A 22399-nucleotide genomic window follows, 5' to 3' on the forward strand; every position below is an offset into this window, starting at 1 on the left:
TGTGAATGAGGAACTGAATTCATTTTAGTTGACATAGCTTCAGAATAAATGTGAGACAGGCGATGAATCTGTCCCTCCCCTGGTAAATCTTGGACCCACCTGCCTCTCCTCTTACTGCAGGGAGTGCTATTCCAGTTTAAAAGCAAGTGCTTCTCATAAAACCTGGCTTCGACTAACATAACATAATAAAATAAAATTTAAAAAAAATTTTTATTTTTAAAGTTAAAAACAACAACAACAACAACGACAAAACCTGGCTTCTAAATGCAACCCAGTCCTTTTATCTGTAGCTCAGCCAAAGAAGCAGTGATCAATGCAGGCAGTCCATCAGAGGAGTAAAATTGACCTGAGGGAAGATTGGCACCCTTGGACTGAGGTGTTCTGGCAATCTCACCACTGTGGTGCCTTCCTCAGAACGACTTGGCTACATTGCTTTATGAAATGGAGTTGGAACAGAAGCTCCCATATAAGACGTAACTGATGGGAATCAGTGAGGTCAGGGATATGCTCTGGATCCCAGTCTCAATGCTGAGGACCTCCAGTTGGAGTCTGTGGGGAAGACAATTCATCAAAATACATTTGATTACTAATGAGTTAATGATGCACTTTTCATGGGCGGCAATGTATATACTAGCAATGATTATATGACCTGTATCAGGAGCCTGTTGTATGCCAGGCCTTGTGGTAAGTGCCTGTGTCAGCTCATTTCATCATCATGATCTCTCTGTGACTCAGGAGTCATTTGTATCCTCATTTTGCCAACGAGAAAACCAGGGAATAAAAGGGGGCTGTAACTTCCCCCAGTGTCACTCAACCAGAGCCAGGATTCAGAGACAAGAGCCTAATTCCAGAGCCCATAATCCTCCATCAACTTGTGAAACATTGGCTTTCATTCCGCACCCCCAGTGGAAGGCTGAGTCCGATGGGCATGGTGGGACCAGCGGGCACTGGAGTAAGTGCGGTCAGTGGAGCCTCCTCCCCGTAGTTGGATGGCGGGGCACTTGGGGCTGGGGTGTGGAAGCCGACAGGATTTCCTAATGCAGCCCGCCATTCTGTGTTACTTCCACGTCCCTCTCATATGCCCGGGCCTACATTTCAGGTGTGGGAGCCGCTTGATTGTCCTGGCATAGGCATGTAGTCATTGTGTGGGGCCTGGCTCCTCAGGTCAGCCTGCACCCTGAACTGCTTCTACTTCTGTAGGAAAATGCTCTGTGAAATGGGGTTTATCCGTGATATCGTTCCAGGACGGCTTTTCCCCCTGTTTTGTTCCTTGTCAGTTAAGTAGAGATGTTTGTGACGGAGGTACCCTCAGTGGTACGAAAATGACCAGTCGCTCAGAAATAGTCCACCTCCCTTTCTGCTCCAGCCTCTCTCCCCTGGTAGGGACCAGACTGCCCTGGAATGTAATTTTGTTCGTTTGCTTCAGAAAGATGGAAGTCATGTCCTGTAGCAGAAAAAGCTGAAAGCCAGGAGATCTGGGTTCCAGTCCCAGTTCTGCCGACCTTGCAGTGAGACCAGGTTGTTCCACACCTGTGGGCATTTATTTTCTCATCTGTGGAATGAGAGATTGGACTGGATAATGTCTGAGTTCCTGCAGAGCTCTCCATTTGAGATGAAGGACACTTTAGCTAAATTTGTTCAACAGTGAGGAGGTTTCTTCCAGCTCTGGGCAGTCTTGAACAGACATGTCCTCTCTCCTGCAGGCATCTTGGCCATCCTCATTCCCCGCCTGGACCTGGTCATCTCCCTGGTGGGGTCCGTGAGCAGCAGTGCCCTGGCCCTCATCATTCCGCCCCTCCTGGAGATCACCACCTACTACTCGGAGGGCATGAGCCCCCTCACCATCGCCAAGGACGCCCTGATCAGCATCCTGGGCTTCGTGGGCTTTGTGGTGGGGACGTATGAGGCCCTCTACGAACTGATCCAGCCAAGCAGTGCTCCCATCTTCATCAACTCCACCGGTGCCTTTGTATAGTGATCTGGGTGCATTCCCTACAGCTGCCCACCCCACCCCTGTGTGTTCCCCAGCACCTGGCCCCAGAGCCTCTGGTAGGGTTCAGGCTCTGGGGAGAGGCAAGGTTGCTGTCGGGGAACCCCTCTACCTGATACCTCGGCACCCTGGACCAGGTGGGGCTGAGGGCAGGGGAAAGAGTGGGTAGCAGATATGCAGAGGTCCCTCTTAGTGGCCGTGCCATCCCTGTTCATTTGTACTTAATTTAACCTAGAACTTTTTAACTTTTTTCCCTCATCATGTCTCCCTTACCTGCCCCCCTCCTTCTGACCCAAATTATTCCTGTTGCACAGCTCACTTTATTTTAAAATCTTAGCATCCCCCACCTCATGTTTTCTCCTTTCCAGGCCCAGGCCTGGATTAAATGAGTGGGAACCCCCTCTCCTTATAAGGCTGGACCTATCTCTTTCTCAGACCTCTCCCAAATATTTTACCTCAGTATCCTCCTACCTATTCAAGTCTCCAGGAGATGTCTGGACCTACCTAGTAGTTTAAAACCAGCCCCCAAAGCTGGAGCTTTTAATCTTTACTCTCTCTGGCTTGTGACCCTCGGCAACACCTTCTCTGAATTCCTCGTGTGGGTCACAATGTTGTATTCTTAGTTGCTTTAGCTTCTGAAAGGTATCAAGTGCTGCCTAAATTGAAAATATTTATATTTTATTTAAAATCAGCTTTTGTTTTTAGACTCTGTCTCTAGATCTGGGGTTATTGTGAGTTGTTCCTTCCTCAGTAAACTTTTACTAGGCTTCTCCTGCTGAAAAGAAACTTGCTCCAGGAAATGTGTGCTTAGGTCCTCAGCATTCTTGGCTGAGTACCCCAAAGGTTTTAATCAGGATCACCTAAATGTGTACCTCTGTGGGGAGGCGTGTACTTTACCTCCCACTGACCAGCCTGATTTCATATTGAGAAGATATGAAGGACTCAGGATATGTTTGCCAGTGCACGAGGCCGAGGAAAGGATGGCTGAGTGGGATGTGCTTCTGTCCATGGGGGGCTTATAAAATGGGCCACTTTGTGCATTCAGGCCTGTTTTTCAGCCTCAGCCCCTGACAGGCACAGGGCACGGTAGCATTCAGTTGCCAGCATGTCGGGAAGACACCCACACTTTGCCGTGGGTGAGAAGATGAGGCCAGTGTGCACAGAGAGTGTGAAATTAAGTTCATAGAATTAAGAAGCAGCTGGTCTGACACTATGTGTGGTGCTTGGTTGTTTACAATCAACGAGCCCAGGGCAGCAGCAGTGCCTTGCCCCGAGCTGCCTCCACGACCTAGACTTCTAAAGGGAACCACTTGGTAGGGACTTCGGTCCCCTGTGTTCTAGACACTAATTGTGACCCCGTCCCTCCCCTGCATGCCTCCCTGAGTGTCAGAAATAGCCTCGGGGTGGCTCACCTCAAGGTCAGCCTTCAGATTTGGGAACAAACTGCAGAGAAAGCAGAGAAAGGTGCATTGCCTTCGTTTTGGCTGCCTCTTCTCCCCTCTTGGTGTGAGAATTATTTCAGGAGGGCATTCATTAGCTCCCCATCCCCTGAGCTCTGTGTGTGTGTGTGTGTGTGTGTGTGTGTGTGTATGTGTGTTCATGCACATGGAATAGGGGCGTGCTGTCCTCCACTCCTGTCCCAAAGCTCTTCCTTCCTTAGAGATGCAGTTCACCCTGCAAGTTAGAGAGCAGCACAACTTCATCAGGGGTCTTGTTCTTCTGTGTTTCACCAAAGCTCATAACCTCCCACACACACACATCCTAGCCCTAGCTTTTTCTTTCTCTTCTTTTCCAAAACCACGTTCTCATTGCAGTGACTCCCAACCTACTCATAATTTATTAAGTTAGAGAGATGTGATCAGTTGTGACTTGGTCTCCCTTAGGAGCATGATACTTTTCACCCACCCTTTCTGTGGTCACCAGCAGGTGCTTATATGACCGAGGCTCTAACTGGAGGTGGCAGTGGCCCTTCCCTGTGAAGCCTCAGGCCTAGAAGTTACCAAAGTGGGTTCAAGGATTGTCCTCTTCTCTGTGCAAGCCCCAGGCTCCAGCTGTCTTTCCACCGCAGTCCTGAGAGTTGTTCGCAGTGAGAAGGCATGGGCCAGTAGAAGGATCAGATGTGTGTCCTGCCCACAGCTTCTGTGACTTGGGGAGCTGCTAGAGGGCATCCTGTCCAGGTGGGCTGTAAGACTGGATCTGAGGACTGGGCAGTACAAAACTGTGCATTTTGCAAAATGCAAATTATTGCTTCAGGGTCCCTGGCCTGGAAAATGTGGTGTGTAGGAGAGATGGCACTAGCTTTGGGGCTTCTGGAAGCTGATTTGGCATGGCCCTCTCCCTGTTTGTTCTTTTTCTTGTGCTCCTGCTGCTTCAGAAGACCTAGGCAGGGTGCATCCTGTTGGTGGGCCTTTCCGGTTGTGCACTTAGGTGTAAAGTCAAGGGCCAGCCAGAAGATGGAAGTAAGAGGAAGCCCTTTCTCTTCTCCTGGAAGCAGCCCTCTGCGCCAGCTCAGGGAAGCTTACTCTTCTGCCCACGAGGCTTCTTCAGTCAGGGAGCCTGCCCTGGTATCTTCCCAGGGCTCTTTAGGAACCAGCTGCCTGGGTTCTCCCCATGCCCCCGCCCTGGTGCCTGGTAAGAAGGCCCAGCACGAGCAGAAGTCTGGTCAAGGAGCAACAGAGTGAGGCTCTCTGCAGTGCGAGGCTGCATCTGCGGGGCCACAGGCAAAATGTGCAGCTTTCTGGCCCACTACTGTCAGGCGCTGTGTCCCTCCCCCAGGCTCCCCAGTGCAGCCTCAGACTTCCATGAGCTCTGAGGTAGCTTCTCCGAGCCCCTTGTTCCCTCCTGTAAATGCTGCTGTCGGGGGGTGTCCACCTCTCTTCTGGCAACGTACCTCCCCTTACATGCAGGTATTTGCTGGGGAGAGCATGATCTGGCGTCTTCTGTTTAATTTTCCTAGAAGTTGTCACCATTCACAAGTGTCATTATTTATATTGTGCTGCTCTCTGGCTGCTAGGAGCCCTTCAGCTGTACAAACCCTGGCCAGATGTATGTGAATGTGTGGCGGCTCTTAGCTCAGAACCTGCAGCTCAGCCTTCCCTCTCTGCCACTCACCTCTCCAGCCAAATTCATTGGCTGGTGCTCACTACTTACTCCACCCCCATGAAAGGTACAATTTGCCATTTTTTCAGTTGTCTTAAAGCGATGATCTCAGGAAGGAACCTTAGGAAATCTGTCCCTCTTCCCTGTTCTCCTAGCTTACTTTTTTCTTCTCAAATGTCTCCCTTCCTAAATTATAGAATATCATCTCTGTTTAACACTACATATTCACCTCATGTTTTTTGGAAGTGCAAAATCTCACTTTGTGTCTGTTTACAGCTCTCTCTATTCACTCATTACTTACAGCCAAGAGGTCCATATCAGTGGGTTTTATTTCATAGCTGATCGGATGTTAAGGCGAGCCCCAGCATCAGCCCTGATCGGAACTCGAAGCTACTTCCTGACAGCAGAGACACAAAGTGTCAGTGGCATGACGTGATTAGGGAGTCGGCTCCAAGTCTGCCTTAGAATTAAATTTTCCAAAGTACATTACAAATCTCCAAGACCATTAGGGGAAAAGGAGAGGGTGTGGTTTGTCTTTGAAAATCATGGTCAACACTTTTAGACAATTTAATTAGTCCTGCTGTTTGCAATGCTATTTGCTCTGACAGCATCAGCTTGTGATATTTCTTCCCTGTTCTTTGTACCACTGGGCCATTCTCAGGCCAGGGGATGTAAGTGGTGCTGATATGTGGTTACCAGAGTGGGGAGTGGGGGATGAGGGTGGAGGGTGCCTGTTTTAAGCCGTGTTCTTTTGTTTAAATCAAGGTGATGCTGGGGAAGCTGTTTTGTTTTAGTGAACAATAAAATCATGTAACTCTCTTGTAAACCATGTCAATGAATGTGTGAATAAGATGAATATGAGAAACTACCATCCCCAGGTCTTGGTAGCCAGACAGGACCGCATGTATCATCCTGTGTGTGTGCCTACGTGGGTGTCTATTTCTCACATGGTATGTGTAGAGATGGAGACCATGCAGGAGCTCCCAGAAGAATTTGTTTTGGGTTCTGCAAATGGATCATGTGTTAAACTTTTCTTTTATCAATAAATGAGTTTTATTTTTTATTTTTGAGAGGTTTCGGTCTGCATCTTTGTTTTCGCCTTTTTTTCTTTTTAAATATCACTCAGATCTCTTTACTAGATCTTACTAGGTCAAAATGTTTGTAGTTTATGTCACAGAGCTCATCCGGGGGAGTAGTGCAAACAGTGCAACCACCTATGGAATTGAGAGTTCCCAAGAAAGGGAAGTTGTTTTTTTGTTAGACAATCCTGCTTTTCTTGAAAACTTGAGTAAGAACTCTCAGCCCTGTCTGTGTATATCAGATGACCGTAGTTGACAGGGATGATGGTTAGTTTCACATGTTAACATGGCTGGGCTATAATGTTGAATAACCCAGTTATTCAATCAAACACTAATCTAAGTGTGCTCTGAAGTTATTTTGTAGATGTGGTTGATGTCTACAATCAGTTGCCTTTAAGTAAAAGTTTATCCTCAAAATGTGGGTGGGCCTCATTCCAATCAGTTGAAGGGCCTTAAGAGGAAAACTGAGGTCTAAATGGGGAAGAAGAAATTCTGCCTCAAGACAGCAGCATCAGCTCCTGTACAAGAGTTGCCAGCCTGGTAGCCTGCCCTATAAATCTTGGACTTGCCAGCCCTGACCATCACATAAGCCAATTCCTTGAAATCCCACCCCCTCCATGTATATATATATATTTGAAGTGGGGAGATTGATTTCAGGACCGTGGAAGAGATGACTCCTGTCCCCTGTTGTCACATTAAGAGGGAAAACAAGACCATCTGAGCTGCTTCTTAGGTGATCTGAAAACCAATCTTGGGTGGCTACTGAATTAGACTCGTTTAAAAGCGGAGGCCTCGAGGCACACTGCTGAAGTATAGCACTTTACGGAGAGAGGAAGGCAGGGAATGTGTTATGACTCCTTTTGATTACCAGTATTATTTCTGGAACTCGGGGTCACAGGGATTCAGTGACTGTTCCAAGTCATCAACCCTTAAGTGGCAGCATTAGGATATACACCGCAGCAAGCCCTGTGATTCCAGAGCCCAAGGGCTTCCCAAAGGCACTGACTGCCTCCCCCTCTGTTACAGCCTCAGGAGGCAGGTCCACCTTCAGGGATTATTGTGAGGGTTAGAGAGAATGTTCTGAATTTCTTGGCATGAGAGCTTATGAAGCATTTTCTGAAACATTAGCCGAATTGAAGAAAACCAAGACTCAGAAGCAGTTTTACTTGTTTTGTGGTTTTGCGTCCATTCGTTATAGTCATATCTCACTCACTTCCTTTGTGGAGAGCATTCAAAACTTTTTAGATTGTTCACCTTTTCACATGTTTGTTCCTGCTTATGTTTACACTTAATGGCTATAACCCCTCCTTCCAGGTAACAAGGGCCCTCAAAGTAAGCCACTGCACTGCTGGAGGCATAAATTGAGTGGACTGAATTTGGACCCTAAACTTAGGGCTCTTTGCTAAATAGGCTTGCTTCCTCAGATTCCGCCCGTTGCAGACATATGCAAGAAACTGTGTGTATCTTTAACTGGTACACTTTACTAGACCCTTGGTCATTGGTCTCCCTCCCCCTACTCATTTTGGGGGAAAAAAATTGGAGTATAATCTACATGTAGTAAAATTCAGCTGTTTCTTAAGTGTACGGTTTGATGAGTTTTGACACATGCATTTGACTACCATTTCAATCAAGATATGGAATGTTTGTTTCACCCTAAAAAGTTCCCTTGTGCCCCTTTGTAGTCAATTCCATCCCCATGCTCACTTGACCCTTGGCAACAACGGATATGATTTTTCTGTCTCTCGTTTTGCCTTTTCTAGAATGTCATATAAATGCAACCATTAAGTATGGAGTCCTTTGTGTCTGGCTTCTTTGACTTAGCATAATGCTTTCTATATTATCTGTATCGTGCCTTGTATCATTAGGTTTATTTCTTTTTATTGCCAAATAATATTCCATTGTATGGATGAACCATAATTTGTTTATTCATTCACTGATTGTTGGACATTTGGGTTGCTTCCAGTTTTCGGCTATGATGAATAAAGCTGCTATAAATATTCATGTACAGACCTTTGTGGAGACATATGTTTTCATTTCTCTTGGGTAAATACCTAGGAGTGGAATTGTGGGTTTGTATGGTAAGTGTATAATAACTTTATAAGAAATTGGAAAATTGTTATTCCGGAGTGACTCTGCTATTTTGGATTCCTACCAACAGTTTTTAAAAGCTCCAGTTGCTCCATATGTTCACCAATACTTCATATAATGATCTTTTAAATTTTAGCCAGCTTAATGGGTATATAGTAGTACTTCTTTGTGGTTTTAATTTGCATTTGCCTAATGACTAGTTATGTCCTGCACCTTTTCCTGACTTATTTGCCATTGGTCTGTCTTCTTTAGTGATGTATTTTAAAATTTAGCTTTCTTAAAAATTGTAAAGCTTTTTGTTTTGAAGTAATTATGGATTCACAGGTACAAAGAAATGTATGGGGAAGTCCAGCACACCCTTCTTCCAGTCTCCCCCAATGTTAAAATCTTGTATAACTATATTACATGACCAAAACCAGGAAACTGACATTGACACAATATATAGAGCTCATTCAGATTTCTCCAGTCACATATGCACTCATTTGCACATGTGTGTGTGTGTTTGCGTGTGTAGCTGTAAGCAATTTTATCATATGTGTAGCTTCCACCACCCCAGTCAAGATGCTTACCTGTACCATCACCACAAGACTCCTTCATGCTGCCCCTTTATAGAGACACACTCACCTCCTCTGCTCCCCCTACATCCCCAAACCTGGGCAACCACTAATCTGTTCTTCATCTCTATCATTATGTTACTTCACAAATGTCATATAAATTGAATTACATGGTATGTATCCTTTTGAGATTGGCTTCTTTCACTCAGTATAATTTCCTTAATGATCATTCAAGTTGTTGCCTATATTAATAGTTTGTCTTTTTTTTATTGCGAAGTCATATTCCATGGTATGGATGTACCACAGTTGTTTTAACCATTCACCCATGGAAAGAAATCTGCATCATTTCAAGGTCTGGCTATTACAGATAAAGCTGCTATGAATATTCACTCGGGTACAAGTTCCTGCATGAAAATGTTTTTATTTCTATGGGATATATATCCAAGAGTGCAATTGCTGAGTTGTATGTAAGCCCATTTTTAGTTTTAAAAGGAATTTCCGAGCCATTTTCCAGAGTGGCCATACCATTTTACATTTCTACCAGGAATGTGTGAGTTACTTAGTTTCTCCACATACGCATCAGCATTTGGTATTGTCATTATTTTTTATTTTAGCCATTTATCAGATCTTGTAAATGTTTTGTTGGATATACACCTAAGTATTTAGTTTTCTTTGGAGCAATTGTAAATGGTAATGTGTTTTTAATTTCGATTTCCATGTGTTCATTGGTAGTCTGTAGAAATGCAACTGATTTTTGCATGTTAATCTTGTGTCCTATAGCCTGTCTATACTCAGTAGTTCTATGAGTTTTTGTCTAGATTTCTTGGGATGTTCTGTGTAGACAGTCATGTTGTTTGCATATAGAGATAGTTGTATTTCCTTTTTTTCCCATCCTGTATACTTTTTTTTTTTCTTACTGCAATAGCTAGAACTTCTAGAACTATGTTAAAAAAAGGAGTTGGTGACAGTAAACATTCTAGTCTTGTCTCTGATCTTACAGAGAGAACATTCAGTCTTTCACCCTTAAGTATAATATAAGCTTTAAGATTTTTATGGAACTTTCCCTCTATGTCTGTACTGAGAGATTTAAAAAAAAAATCATGAATAGGTGAATTTTGTCAAATTTTTTTTCTTCATCAATTGACATGATCTTATAATTTTTCTTTTTTCACTTATTGATATGGTAGATTAAATTGATTGATTTTTCAATATTGAACCAGCCTTGCTTACCTGGATTAAATTCTACTTAGTCATGGTATGTTATTCTTTTTATATATTGTTTTGTTCTCACCCAGACTCCAGAATGGTGCCTTTTTGTAAATAAGCAAAACCATATGCCATAAGTGCTATTCTTGGCATAAGTGTACTTTTGCCTCAGGCCAGGTTCCCAGCTGCTAAAGTGCTGCATAAAGCCTGCACGTGTTTCCTTAGGACAGTTTCTCAACTTTGGTATTATGTACATTTGGGGGTAAATAATTCTTTGTTGTGGAGAATGTCCTGTGCATTGTAGGATGTTTAGCAACATCCCTGGTCTCTAGCCACTAAATGCCAGTTGTGGAATCCAAAGTGTCTCCAGACATTACCAAAGGTACCCTTGTGTGGGGGGTTGGGGGTGGAAATCATCCCCCTCTCCTATTGAGAACTACTGCCTTAATACATTTAAGCTCCTTCTTACCCCTAGCTGGAGGGATTTTTTTTTTTTATCTTGGCCATGGAACAAAGGTAAGTGTGTGGTTATGGATGCTGCAAAAAGATCTGCCTTTTTAATAGTAGTGATAAAATATATAACATCTTTTGAGCCTTTACTATGCCAACTACGCTAAGCACATTACCTATATTCTCTTCTAGTACTCATGTCCAGTGAGGGAAGGTGCTGGTAATATCCCCACTTTGCAAACTGAGGCATAAAAGGTTAAATAACCGAGAACACACATTTTCTGAGTGGTGGAGTCAGGTCTGTCTGACTGCAAACCTCATACTGCCCCTGAGATCTGCCTCCCTGCCACTAACTCTGTTACTCACAACCCTCAGTGGACAGGGGACATTTCCAGGCCCCAGTCTGGATGCCTAAGTCCTCCCACACTCCAACCCCAACATGTCAGGACTACCCACCATTGCCCAAATACTTAAAACCTCTAGGCCTTTGCTTTGGGCTTTTCCCTTAGCCTGGCTGGCCCTTCTCTGTGCTAAATCTGAAGCTCAATTTTAAGATCCAGCTCAGATGGCTGCTCCTCTTTAGAATCTTTCCTGGCTACGTCAGTCATAATTTATGACTCCCTCCTCAGCAGAGCAGTAACATCCCTTCTCTGGCTAGCCTCCTCTCTACTTATGCTAGAAAGCTGTGACTACTTGGTCACTCCCTAGATCACGGGCTGCTGGCGGCATTGATCGGATCAGGCTTGATCTTCCAGTCCTTGTCTGTGGGGGCTAATCTTGTATCTGGAATTAGCTGGTTACTAAATTCAGTGTGGTTTCCTTTAGTAGGGAATGGTGCCTGGCCTCTAAGGAGTTGACATCGTTATATATACTTTTAGTTTTGTATCAGTCTAACCAAGCACTTTCCTTGGTTGGACCCTGTAGATTTGTTGAGGAATCTTAAGAAAATTCTAAAGGCTTGTCTTTTCCCAGCTGGGTCCTTGAGAAAGTTCCTGCTCTTTACTTGGTGAGACCTCTTGTGCCTCTCCTCAAGACAGAGCTAGCAGAGGCTGCCCGAGGTCTTCTAAAGTCTGTCCTTAGACGCTGAAATGTGGGTTGTTGTCCAGCACCTGGGCCCAGATGTCCTCGTAGGCTGGCATTCACCAGTTCACCATGGGCTATCAGGAAGGGCCACCTGTTCTATACCAAACCAGCCGTGGGCCTTGGGCAAATCACTCCATATCTCAAAACTTTATATACTGTATTTTTCTCTTTCTGTCTTTTAGAATCTCCATAATCTTCAGTACAAAAGAGAATGGTTTTCCTCCCCAAGGTCTAGGACTCTGCCCTTCTTCACCCAGCTACTCATTTTGAGGTTCTAGCCCTGGCCTAAATCCTCCCCGCCAAGACCTCAATGTGTCCCCTCCAGAGCACTGCTCCAATTTCTAGAAGATACATTGGCTTTCTCTGTTAGGCCTTGATAAACCCCATGTGATGGTGTAGTTGTGCAGGCCTCCTCCACAGCCCTCTGAATGAGCGGGCTCACAACTCCTTTGCTGTTGTCCAGTGGATTCCATCTGCCCTCCCACCCTGGACATGGTTGTGAGTCCTCACTTCCACCCATCCTGCTTGCTGTCTAGCAATGCTCAAGGTTGCTGCGGCACTCTTAACATCCAGTCTCAGAACTGGATATAGGATCACACAAGTGGCTTGGGGTTGAGCTGACCCCACCTCCCAGGATCCAGACACTTTGTCTGTTAATACCACTTAGAATTACGGTGACACTCTTGGCCTGTGAGCTCATTAGACTAAGCCCTCTCAGTCCTCCTTGCTGCTGTTCCTCCATCCCCTGATGTCCTATGTCAGGAACCCAAATGTAAGGCAAATATCGGGAGTCAGACAGCCCCAGATTAAATCCTGGCCCTGTCACCCGTGAACCGGGTGACCTCACTTTAAGTCACTAACATAAGTTACAAACCACGTAATTTATGTGTGTCTCTGTCCCTCTGCCTGTGAATGGAGACAACAGTACTTACCTCATGGGGTTTCTGTGAGGATTAAATGAGACAAGACCTGTCAAGTGCTTGCACAGCACCTGCCATATAGCAAGTGCCAGCGAGCAGTGGTAGTGAAGAGGATTATGGTGAACTGTAAAAATGCCCAGCCTGGAGGTCAGGAAACCTGTGTCTTTGCCTTTCTTTGCCACTGTTATGCTGTGTAAGACTCGGGACGTTTGGAACCAGAGCCCCAGGGGCTTGAGATGGGAGAATTTCCCTGAAAACCTTTGAGTCTATCACAGCCCAGTAGGCTGTCTTGAGCCCAGAGCGCCCTCTGGTGGTTGACAGGTGAAGGTGCAGGCTCGGGAAGACAAAGGGAAGGAGGGGCCTGTTCTGGAAAGGTGGGCTGGGTGGAGAGAGGCTCCCCCTTCCTGAAGGTGGAGAGCAAGTTGTGTTTTAGGGAGATAACCAGGCTGGGTGCAGACCTGAATGTGGGTCTTATCTCTGTGAAGTGTTAGCTGCAGGACCTCAGACAAACCCTTCTCCTCTGTGGGCCTTGGGATGAGGAACATCAGGAATGAAGATGCACTAGATCAGAATTTCCCAAAGATGATTGAGCAGACCCTGGACAGTCATTTTAAAAGTCTGAATGTTTATGTGTTTTCATGTGTTCTAGAAAAAATAGTAACTTTCAAGGCCTTTAGTTTATGGATGTGTCATTTTAAGGTGAATAAAAATATTTTTTTAAAGTTGGAATGCACTAAAAGAAAATTATTAAGTATATAATGATACAGGTGGTATTAGAACAAAAATCGTAAAAGTGATAAGCCAAACAGAAGTCGGGGCAACACTGGACTTGCTTATATGTGCTTTCCTGCACAGTTCTGATAAGTTAATCTTACCTACATACTATCTGGTATTATTTCCTAGTATAATGGTCACCGTTTATTGTTTATGCTTCTAAACAACAGGAAGCCAATTCATACCTGCCTGAGGCCACACTGGTGTGTGGCAGAGGGGGTTTGGAACAGAGCATGTCCAGCCCCAGAGCCACAGTGTGCTGGGGTACCTCTCATGGATGTGCCTTCTCTGCCCACCTGCACCGGGAACTCAACGGCAGGGACTGGGCTTTCCAGTCTCGGTGTCTCCTACAAGGCCTGTGTCACAGCTGCCCAGTGATGTTCACCTCCGGCTGGGCCTTGGGAGTGAGCCGTGGAGCAGTAGCCGTAGGCTGGCTCTGGGCACCAGGAGGGCTGGCTTCCCAAGGCCTGTGCTGTAAAGCTCACTCTCCCCGTCCAGTGCCATGTGGTGCAGAGGGCGCTGGCCAGGGTCGGCAGTCCTGAAGTCTTGTCCCAGGCCATTCACGCACCTGCTGATTAGTGGACTTGTCCACTAACTGTGGGCAGTTGTGTTGGAATTAGAGGTGTTTTCCCTGAAGAGTGTTCTGGGCCCTGCCCCCAGAGGTTCTGAATTTTTTGTCTGGCTCTGGGGCTCACAGATCTATATTTTAGCCATTTTGCTAGGTTTGGGAATCACGGTGCTTGATGACCTCAAGGGTCCCGTCTAGCCCCCAAATTCCTTGAACCTCAGCTTGGCAGGGCTCATAGACCCTCGTGCCCTTCCCCTGACCCAACCCCAAGCAGGACAAGTGACATACAAAATAACCGTAAAAAAGACTCTTTATTATTAAAAAAAAAAATAACAAATGGCCAGTGAAACTGTGCATTCTGTCACTCACATGCACAGTTACACACACAGCTGTGAGCCATTTGAATGAATACGCCCTCACCCACAGAGCTCCCTCTGTCAGCAGCAACCCTGTGGGTGAGAGTCTCTATTGCTCATCCTTTTGATTTGCTTCCAGAAACAACACAAATGAAAAATCAGTGGACCGGAGAAAGGGATTGGTAGGGGCGGGAGTGGCAAGGCCACCAGAATTCTCTGGTCCCTGCCACTCCTGGCTACATACACTCTACACATGTACACACATCTATACATGAGGTGCCCACATGTGCAGACATGTGCCCACATTGACCCTCCATGCATAGGGTTGAGTCACTGCAGGTAACACTTAGATTGGCAGGCATCTGAGATGGAGGGGCAGGAAAAGGCAGAGTGTCCAGCCTGGACACTGAAGTCCAGCTCCACGCCTCCACCCTGCCCTGATGCCCTGAATGGGGAGTTCTTAGTTCCTTGTGTCTAGGGAAGAAAAATCCCTTTGGGGCAACTCATCCAGACAGCAAGGTTGAAAAGTGCCTAAGAATTTTAAAAAATGAAGAATTAGGTCCTCCCTGCCTTTGGCCCAAAGTGCTTGAGAAACTTGGGCTGAAGAACCCAGAGTTCCATGAGGTCTGAATTCCTTAACCAAGAAGGTTCAGGGCTGCAGGAATCCTGGCAGGCCCTGCCTGGTGGAAGGTCATATGACTTAATAAGGCAGAGCAAGTTCCTTGGACTCTGCATTAGAGGAGTGGGGCCCCAGGAGACTGGGGCCAAGTGATGCTCCTCGGGAGCCCTTGTCGCCCCAGGCCTAGCACAGTGCCTCACACGGAGCAGATGCTGCAATTATGTGTGAACGAGGCAGGGTGCACAGGTGACTTGGTGACCTGCCCACCTGCTGCTCACCACTCAGCCCCTAGAGGATGCCTTGTGGTCCAGGTCAGAGGACCCTGGACCTTGTCTCTGTAGCTGATGTAGTAGGTGCCTGTCGGGTGGATGGCCTCCAGAATGGAGCTGTGGGCAGCTGTCAGAATGCTCCCTGACAGAGCCACCTCCCTGGGGACTGAGAGATGGCGGGCAGTGAGACAGACTGCCTCTTGCCCATCCTAGGAATCAGTTTGTCCTGGTTTCCCAGGGTTAACTGTTCTGTACCTCCCCTTCCTGCCGAGGGCCCTTGTGCTGTTTTTGGAGCTCCACCCTCAGCTTCCCTCCATCCTCAGGGACTCGCTGGGGGTCTGCAAGAGCACATTTCAAGGTATGGCAGCCTGGACTGGGGATGGGGGCTTCCCTCCCACTTTTCCAGCCATGCTCAACTCACTCCTCCAAGTCCTTGGCTTCCTCCCTGCCTTCCTCTGAGGATAGCTAGAACATAACCTCCTCACAGCTCCCATAATCACTCTCCACCATATCAGAGCCCTCATAGTTGGGGGGAGCCTGGGTCTGGCCCCGCCCTGTGAGATGCCCGCCCCCAACCTCACAGTCAGCATAAGAGGGCCCAGCCCGGCTGAGGCGCATACTCACCCCTTTGTAGCCCCCCTCTGCCAGGCAGGGCCCTCCCCCTCCCTGCTGGAACTGTGAATGGTAGTAGCTGATGGCCGTGTACTCGTTGAGACAGGGGGCCAGCAGGCGTTCCCGGGGACTGGGGGGCCGTGGGGGCATCAGATCTTCCAGGTTCTGGTTGCTGTAACGGGGTGGGAGGGGTGCCCGCTTGTTTTCCAGCTCCAGTGGGAAGGGGAAGCCCCCATAGAGGCCAGTGGAGTCCGGCATCACGGGTGGAATCTGGTGGTGGTGAGGCGACGGCGGCAGAGGGCCAGGCGTCACTTCCAAGTGGGGGTATTCCCAGCGTTCCTTCCTGGAGTAAGTAAGGGGCCAGACCGTAGCTCCGCCTGGGCACACTGAAAATGACAAGATAGGGTGAGCACTGAGTCTCCCTGGTGAAGGTTTCAGCAGGCCTTTTAGCTGCTATATATGATTCAGCATGTGGTAGAACCGGGCAGAAGAGTGCATGGGTATGTGGCCATCGATGTGTGTTTGTCTGGCAGCTTAGACTGGTATCTAGAATTCAATGGGGCCACCTTCAAGGCCAGACGTTTAACCCAAAGCCAGCTCATATTGTAAACCTGTGCCAATGGTCTAAGAGTCAGTGAATAAGGGAAGAATATGGATGACTCCATGTAGCCTGCTCGCCTCTGCTGGAAACAGCAGCTCCGTCCCAACTCCTGCTGGTGACTTATGTCTCCTTAACAGAAGGAAACGGACACAGTTTGGACTGGGGGAGTGTGATGGCATCTGTTACAGAGGGTGATTAAATGAGATGTGGCTTGGAAGATTGGGGACCAGGCTTCCTTGGTCCTTCTCTGTCCCTGCTACTGAATAGTTGGGTGAGTTAGAAAAAGTTACTGTGTCTTTATGGGCCCCGATTACCCTATCAGCAAGAAGTTTATGAAAATATCTTTTTTAACTATTGGTGAATAAGCCAGAAAATATAAAGTGCTTTACAAATTCATCTCCTTTTGAGCCAAAGAGGAGAGTGAGGTGAAGACCCCTCCTCTAGGTCAGTCAGGTCTGGCCCAAGGCTGTCATACCTCTAGACCAGGTGGCCAAAAGCTTGGACTACTGCTCTTTCCTTTCCCAGAAAAGCACAAAGGAGCAGAAGCCTCCCCTTTCACCCCGGGGTTCCCATTTACCCCTATCCAGGGTCTACAGGTTTCTGCCGTAGATATCAATCCTATGGAGTGAGTTGGAATTTAGAGGAGGGGGTCATGGTGCAGTGGAATGAGCCACAGATTCTGAGTCCAGAGACCTGGCATCTGGTCCAGCCCACCAGTGCACTGTGACCTTGAGCACATCCCTTCATATCCTATCCCAAGGGATTGGACGGGATGGTGGCCTCACCTAATGGAGTGTTTAGGTCTACCACCTATTCCATCAATTCCAGAGGCTAAGGGCCTCTGGCTATACTGACCCATCTCTTCGCCTGACCATGTCCTCTTAATGACAGGCTCGTTGTCAGAGTGGGAAGGGGCCACAGCTGGTGGGAGTCTGGGAGGCACACTGCAGACCACTGGCCGCTGCTTAGAGCTGGGTCCAAAAGTGACCAGTTCATTTGGAACTGAGGTCTTGCTGGGCTCCAGTTGGTTCAGGTTGTTGCAGGAGCTGGTGCTTAGCGGGTTGAGCTCGATGGCAGGCATAGTTTGGGTGTCAACACCAACACTCCTGGCCAGGAGGTCTGGGTCCTCCATGGCCACGGGCTTGTGGGACTTGCAACGGCGGCAGTAGAAGAGGAGCCCGACGGTGCTTAAAATTATAAACAGCAGGGCCACTATGAAGATCAGAATCTCCTGCTGCCCCCAGTCACCCCTTGTGATCTCAGGGGTGACTAGGCAGTGTCCTTCTGAGCAGCCCCTTGCTTCCATTTCACACCTGCAGAGACAGAGAAGTAGTCAGTATACTTCCCTTTCCATGTCCCCTCTCACAAAGATTTATGGACCCCTGCACTCAAGCCTACCTTCTCCAATTTTCAACCAAAAAAAAAGAAAAGAAAATGGATGATAACGATCGCACATATCAACATCAGAGCCTTCCATCTTCCACAAGGAAGGTGTGGCAGTCAGTTACAACTTCATTCATGACCATTTGGAATCTAGGCTCTGGGCACTTCTGTTATTTCCCATTCATGTGATCTAGGCATTGGATATATGCTCCACCACTGGGGTGAGATTTGCAACCACATACTGTGGTGGAGGCAGCCAACATACCCAGCTGTCCTCAGCATTAATGTCACAGTCCCAGATACAAGTCAGCAGCACCCAAACATGACAGCTGGGCAACAGTGTTGCCCACTGTTCTTCAGGAGATCACAGGAACCCGGCATGGTCTTGCACAGACCTTCCATTGGACAACTGTTCAGAGCGAGCACTTGGAATTGTATGACCTCCCAGGTCACCGTCAGCTTGGCATTCCATGGTGTAAGGCTCCTAGGAGGCTTCCATGGCCAGTTTCATTCACTTTTGAGGGATATTAAGAAAGGCTCCCTTCATTCTACTTGAGTCCCAGTGTCTACATATTCACCACCAACACTTTGTCCTTTTGGGTTAGACATTATCCTCCCCACGTTCCTCTTTTAAATTGCAAACACCACCACTTTCAGCCAGGAAGTATCCTGCCAACACATCGACTGCAGAGCGAGGTGTGCAGTGGGGCCAGAAATGCCAGGTGCTGAGAGAAAGGACTTGGTCACAAACACATGGGGGGATTTGGACAAGCCCTTTCCTTTTCTGGGCCTCAGTTTCCCCATCTGTAAAGTGAGTGGGTGGACTACATCATTGGCTCTCTTATGCACACGCTGACAGCAAGGGGATCGCTTGAGAGCTTGTTATAGATAGAATCCCAGGCCTCATTCCTTGGAGATTCTGATATAGTTGGTCCAGAAATCTGTATTTTTCACAAGTATCCCTGATGATTTTTTAAAGACTCCTAAACTGGGGAGCCATAAAACCAGATAATTACCAAGCCTCTTTACCTCTAGGATTCTAGGATCTATGGATTCTTGCAATCCCCCAGGCCAGCATAATACAAGGCACAGGTAGCTTGCAGTGGGGTTTGAGACCCACAGTAGTGTTTGTACCTAGTGGAGTCATTGTCCCCAGGCCACTTTCTGGGAAGTAAGAACCCTCCTTCCCTGAGTGTTCTGATGCAGGTGGTTGGAGGGAGAAGCCTTGGCACGTGGAAAAGGCTGAGAAGCCAGGTCGCTGGAGCACTGAGCTCCTGGTCTCCCATTGGCTTCTCTGGAGATCAGAGTGTGGAGATCATTCCCTAATGGTGCCAAACCCAGGGTGAGGAGCCAAAGGCAGGTGGCCTCCCCTGTGCTTACCTGTCTCCCATATAAGGGTGAGGGCAGTTACAGGAGGTGCCTTCAGGGGACAAGACACAAGTGCCACCTTCCAGGCAGGGTGTTGAAGTGCAGTTCTCCCTTCTTTGTTCACAGTGCCTCCCGGAGAACTGGGGGGGACACTTGCAGACATAGCCTGGGAGGGAGGGCAGAGGGGAAGAGAGTCAGGCAGCTGCAGGCTGAGAGGCCCTCCAGGACAGAGGGGGGCCTTGGCGTGTCTGCAGATCCGTGTGTCCATGTTGAGTTACTGAGTGCCTCCTTCTGTGACAAGCACCATGCGGGGCACTGGTGCCCTGCTAGACAAGAAGACATGATCCCGGCCTCAAACCACGTGTAGTCTACAGAGAACAGGCATCTAAAGAATAGTAATCATCCTAGACAACACTTATTCAGTGCTAGTCACCGTGCTAACAATCTGCATGTGTCAGTCCATTTGAGCCTCATGACAACTCTGAAGTTGGTTACTGTTATCCTCATCAGGGGACAGGTACAAGTTGATGGCAGGGGAGGAGATGAGGCACAGAGAATGCATGACATTTGCTCAAGATCACCCAGCAAGTAAATGGTAAATTTGGGATTCAAACCTATTGAACCAATTGTGTATAATATCAGTATATTAGTAATTATCATAAAACGACAGAGCCTAGCGAGCCAAGGGAGAGTGGGGACTGCAGGGCGAGGGAGGTGGGAGGGCCAGAGCATCCCTATGAGCCAGATGCAGGAATTAGGAATTAGGACTCTTAATTCCTAATTCCTAATTCCCCTTCTTCCAGCAAGGGGAAGCCACTGCAAGGTTCCAAGCAGGAAAGTGATGCACTCAGACCTGCTTTGTATAAAGGTCACTCTGGTGCCCTGCTGGAAGGCGCAGGTGGAGGGCGAGAAGGGAGAGAGCAGGGAGACAGCTGGCCCAAGGGTGAGAGATGACAGCTGCCTGGTAGTGCGGACAGACAGAAGTGATGGACCCCTTAGATATTCTGCAGATGGAAACGACAGTACTATTATCCAGGCAAAAATGAGAAAATGGGATAATGCTGAGTGTTGACAGAGATACCGGATCCTTCTGCGTTGCTGGTGGAAGCACAGCTGCTGTGGCCATGCTGAAGAGCAATTTGGCCCTAGTTAGTCAAAATAATGATTTACATCCTCTGGGTATGTGAGTTCCATCCCTGAGTGTGGTGTGTGTGTGTGAAGGAAGTTCTCGTGCAGGTTCACAGAAGATGTGCATGAGGATATTCATGCAGCATTGTTGATGGAGGTGGGGTGTTGAAGCCGCCAGGGTGTTCGGTGCTAGCTGAGTAGAGAGGGAAGATGTGAGTGCATGCACACACATCGGGGTACGGAGCCACAATAAAAGCAATGAATATGAATTGTGGCAGCGTGGATGGAAAACTATAAAAAATTATATATCACTTATATGATTAGAAATTCAAGCATGTGTAAAACCAGTAATGTACATTTTGCAAGAACTCGTTTAAAAACTTTAAATGTTTGCCTATTGGTTTGGGGAAGGGAAAGGCAGCTGAGTATAGAGTAAAGGGGAATATAAAAGAGAAATCTGGCACAGACCAATCATAATACTAAGGTGTGTGATGAAGTTAACCTGTGGCATCAGAGGTCCCTGTTCATGCTGGTCCCCCATCCATACAAGTAGAAAGTCAGTCCTTGTTGAGGGAGAACAAAGACTCCTGCTTCCCTTAGTGTAGTGGATCCCAACCCGTTACTCATGAGATAGTAAGGGGAAGAAAGAGACATTTGGCATCAGGGGGAGGATTGCTCCACTGAGATCTGCACGCCAAAGGCACCTCTCTCACTTAACAGCCATGTGACCCTGGGTGAGTTCCTTCACCCATCTGGGTATCCCTTACGTAGCCCAGCAGTTTCCTATGCTGTAAAATGGAGCCATTGACGGCTTTCTTTCAACCCCTCTCTCCCTCATGGGGCTGTGCTGAAGGAATATACTTGGTAAACTCTCCAGTGATACATGATTGCTAGTACAACATGCTGGGGTCATCTGAAGAGCCTTCTGGGTTAAGCCTTGGAGTTATTTCCAGCCCTTACCTGCCCTGCGGGTCTGTGAGCACTTGCCACCATTGAGACATGGGTTTTGGCTACAGTCATTGCTGTGTGAGCAGCACTGGGTGAGGGCCTGCCTCTCTTGCAAGCCTGATGCCTTCTTGCCACGGACGAGCAGCTCCAGCGCCTCTCCATTGATCACGACCGCATCCAGGCAGCCTTCAAAACCCTGGGACACGATTGGGGAAGAATGCAAGAGAACAAGGCCACCCAGAAAGAGGTCTCCTTCGGGCCCGAGACCCTGGCAATTCTCTGGGAGCACAAGGGAGGCGTTGCCTGAGCTGTCAACCAACAGGCGAATGGAAGTGTCTGTCTCCTCCACCACAATGGAGTGCCACCCTTGGTCATTCACGTGGAGCCCGGAGGAAAGATTTCCATAGAAACCACCTGGGCAACGGTATTCCAGCTGGAGCACTCCATCAGCCAGCTGCAAAGAAAACCCAGATGGCCATCAGCAAAGCCAAGAAGTCCTTATAAAAAGTACTGCTAACAGGCTACCAGTGCAAAGAATGTTGGTTGTATTTTCATGGGTGGGAGAGGTAGTGTTTGGGGATTTTCAAGGCTGTTTTAAACATTGTCTTTGTAGAGTATTAAAGCCCTCAAATTGCTGTTCTGTCTGTGGTCTCATTTGGCCCTTACCATATTCCATGGGATGGTCCAGGCAGGGATGGCATCATTTCACAGATGAGGAAACTGAGGCCCCGAGAAGCCTTGCTGACCGAGACTGTCTCTTTTGGATTCTTCTTTGTAGGCCTCTCCCGTGTTCTATGCTCCTCAAGTTGGCCCTCAAGGACACCAAAAACCTCCCTCCCTCCCACTCTCTTATTCAGCAGTTCTGCAGTTCTCAAAGTGGGTCTCCAAGACCTTTCCAGGGGACCCACAAGGGGAAACCATTTTTATAATAATCCTAAAACATTATTTGCCTTTTCTACTCTATCTCTCACAAATATGCAGTGATTTCCAGACATGTGCTATCACAACAGATGAACGCAGAAGTAGATGTGAAAATCCAGCTGTCTACTATAAAGCCATACATAAGAGAGATTCGCAAAAATGTAAAACAGTGCCACTCTTCTTTTTTCTTAATTTTGGAAAATGTAATTATTGTTCACAATAATATGGTATTTATGTCAACATGTAATAGGTTTCTTGCTATTTTTAAATGAATAAATAAAGATTTTAACATTTCCCAGTTTTAATTTCTAATACTGAAAATACTGATAGCTCTAGCCCACATAAACAAAACTTCCCTAGGATCTTCAATTATTTTTAAGAGT

The 22399-nt window shown here is 47.3% G+C and overlaps 2 protein-coding genes across 5 annotated transcripts in view; one reads left to right on the forward strand and one right to left on the reverse strand.

Moving 5' to 3' along the window:
- The window catches only part of SLC36A1 (solute carrier family 36 member 1), a 253508-nt gene that overhangs the window by 38086 nt on the left and 193023 nt on the right, over positions 1–22399 (forward strand). For 3 of the 4 annotated variants that reach the window (XM_032395248.1, XM_032395250.1, XM_032395249.1), the window contains exon 11: positions 1704–8104. The exons of the other annotated variant lie outside the window; for it this stretch is intronic. In XM_032395248.1, coding sequence (XP_032251139.1) covers positions 1704–1975 — 272 coding nt within the window. In that variant the 3' untranslated portion in view covers positions 1976–8104. Of the gene's footprint in view, positions 1–1703; positions 8105–22399 lie in introns of those variants that run through there. 4 annotated transcript variants of the gene reach the window in all.
- The window catches only part of FAT2 (FAT atypical cadherin 2), a 69129-nt gene continuing 56706 nt past the window's right edge, over positions 9977–22399 (reverse strand). The window contains exons 20-23 of the mRNA XM_032395256.1: positions 21108–21549; positions 19032–19185; positions 17124–17581; positions 9977–16053 (exon numbers count right to left, since the gene is read on the reverse strand). Of these exons, the coding sequence (XP_032251147.1) occupies positions 15521–16053; positions 17124–17581; positions 19032–19185; positions 21108–21549 (1587 nt within the window). The 3' untranslated portion in view covers positions 9977–15520. The remainder of the gene's footprint in view (positions 16054–17123; positions 17582–19031; positions 19186–21107; positions 21550–22399) is intronic.

This window comes from Phoca vitulina, unplaced genomic scaffold (assembly GCF_004348235.1).
Source record: "Phoca vitulina isolate PV1807 unplaced genomic scaffold, GSC_HSeal_1.0 scaffold83, whole genome shotgun sequence".
In the NCBI taxonomy this organism is placed as follows: Eukaryota; Metazoa; Chordata; class Mammalia; order Carnivora; family Phocidae; genus Phoca; species Phoca vitulina.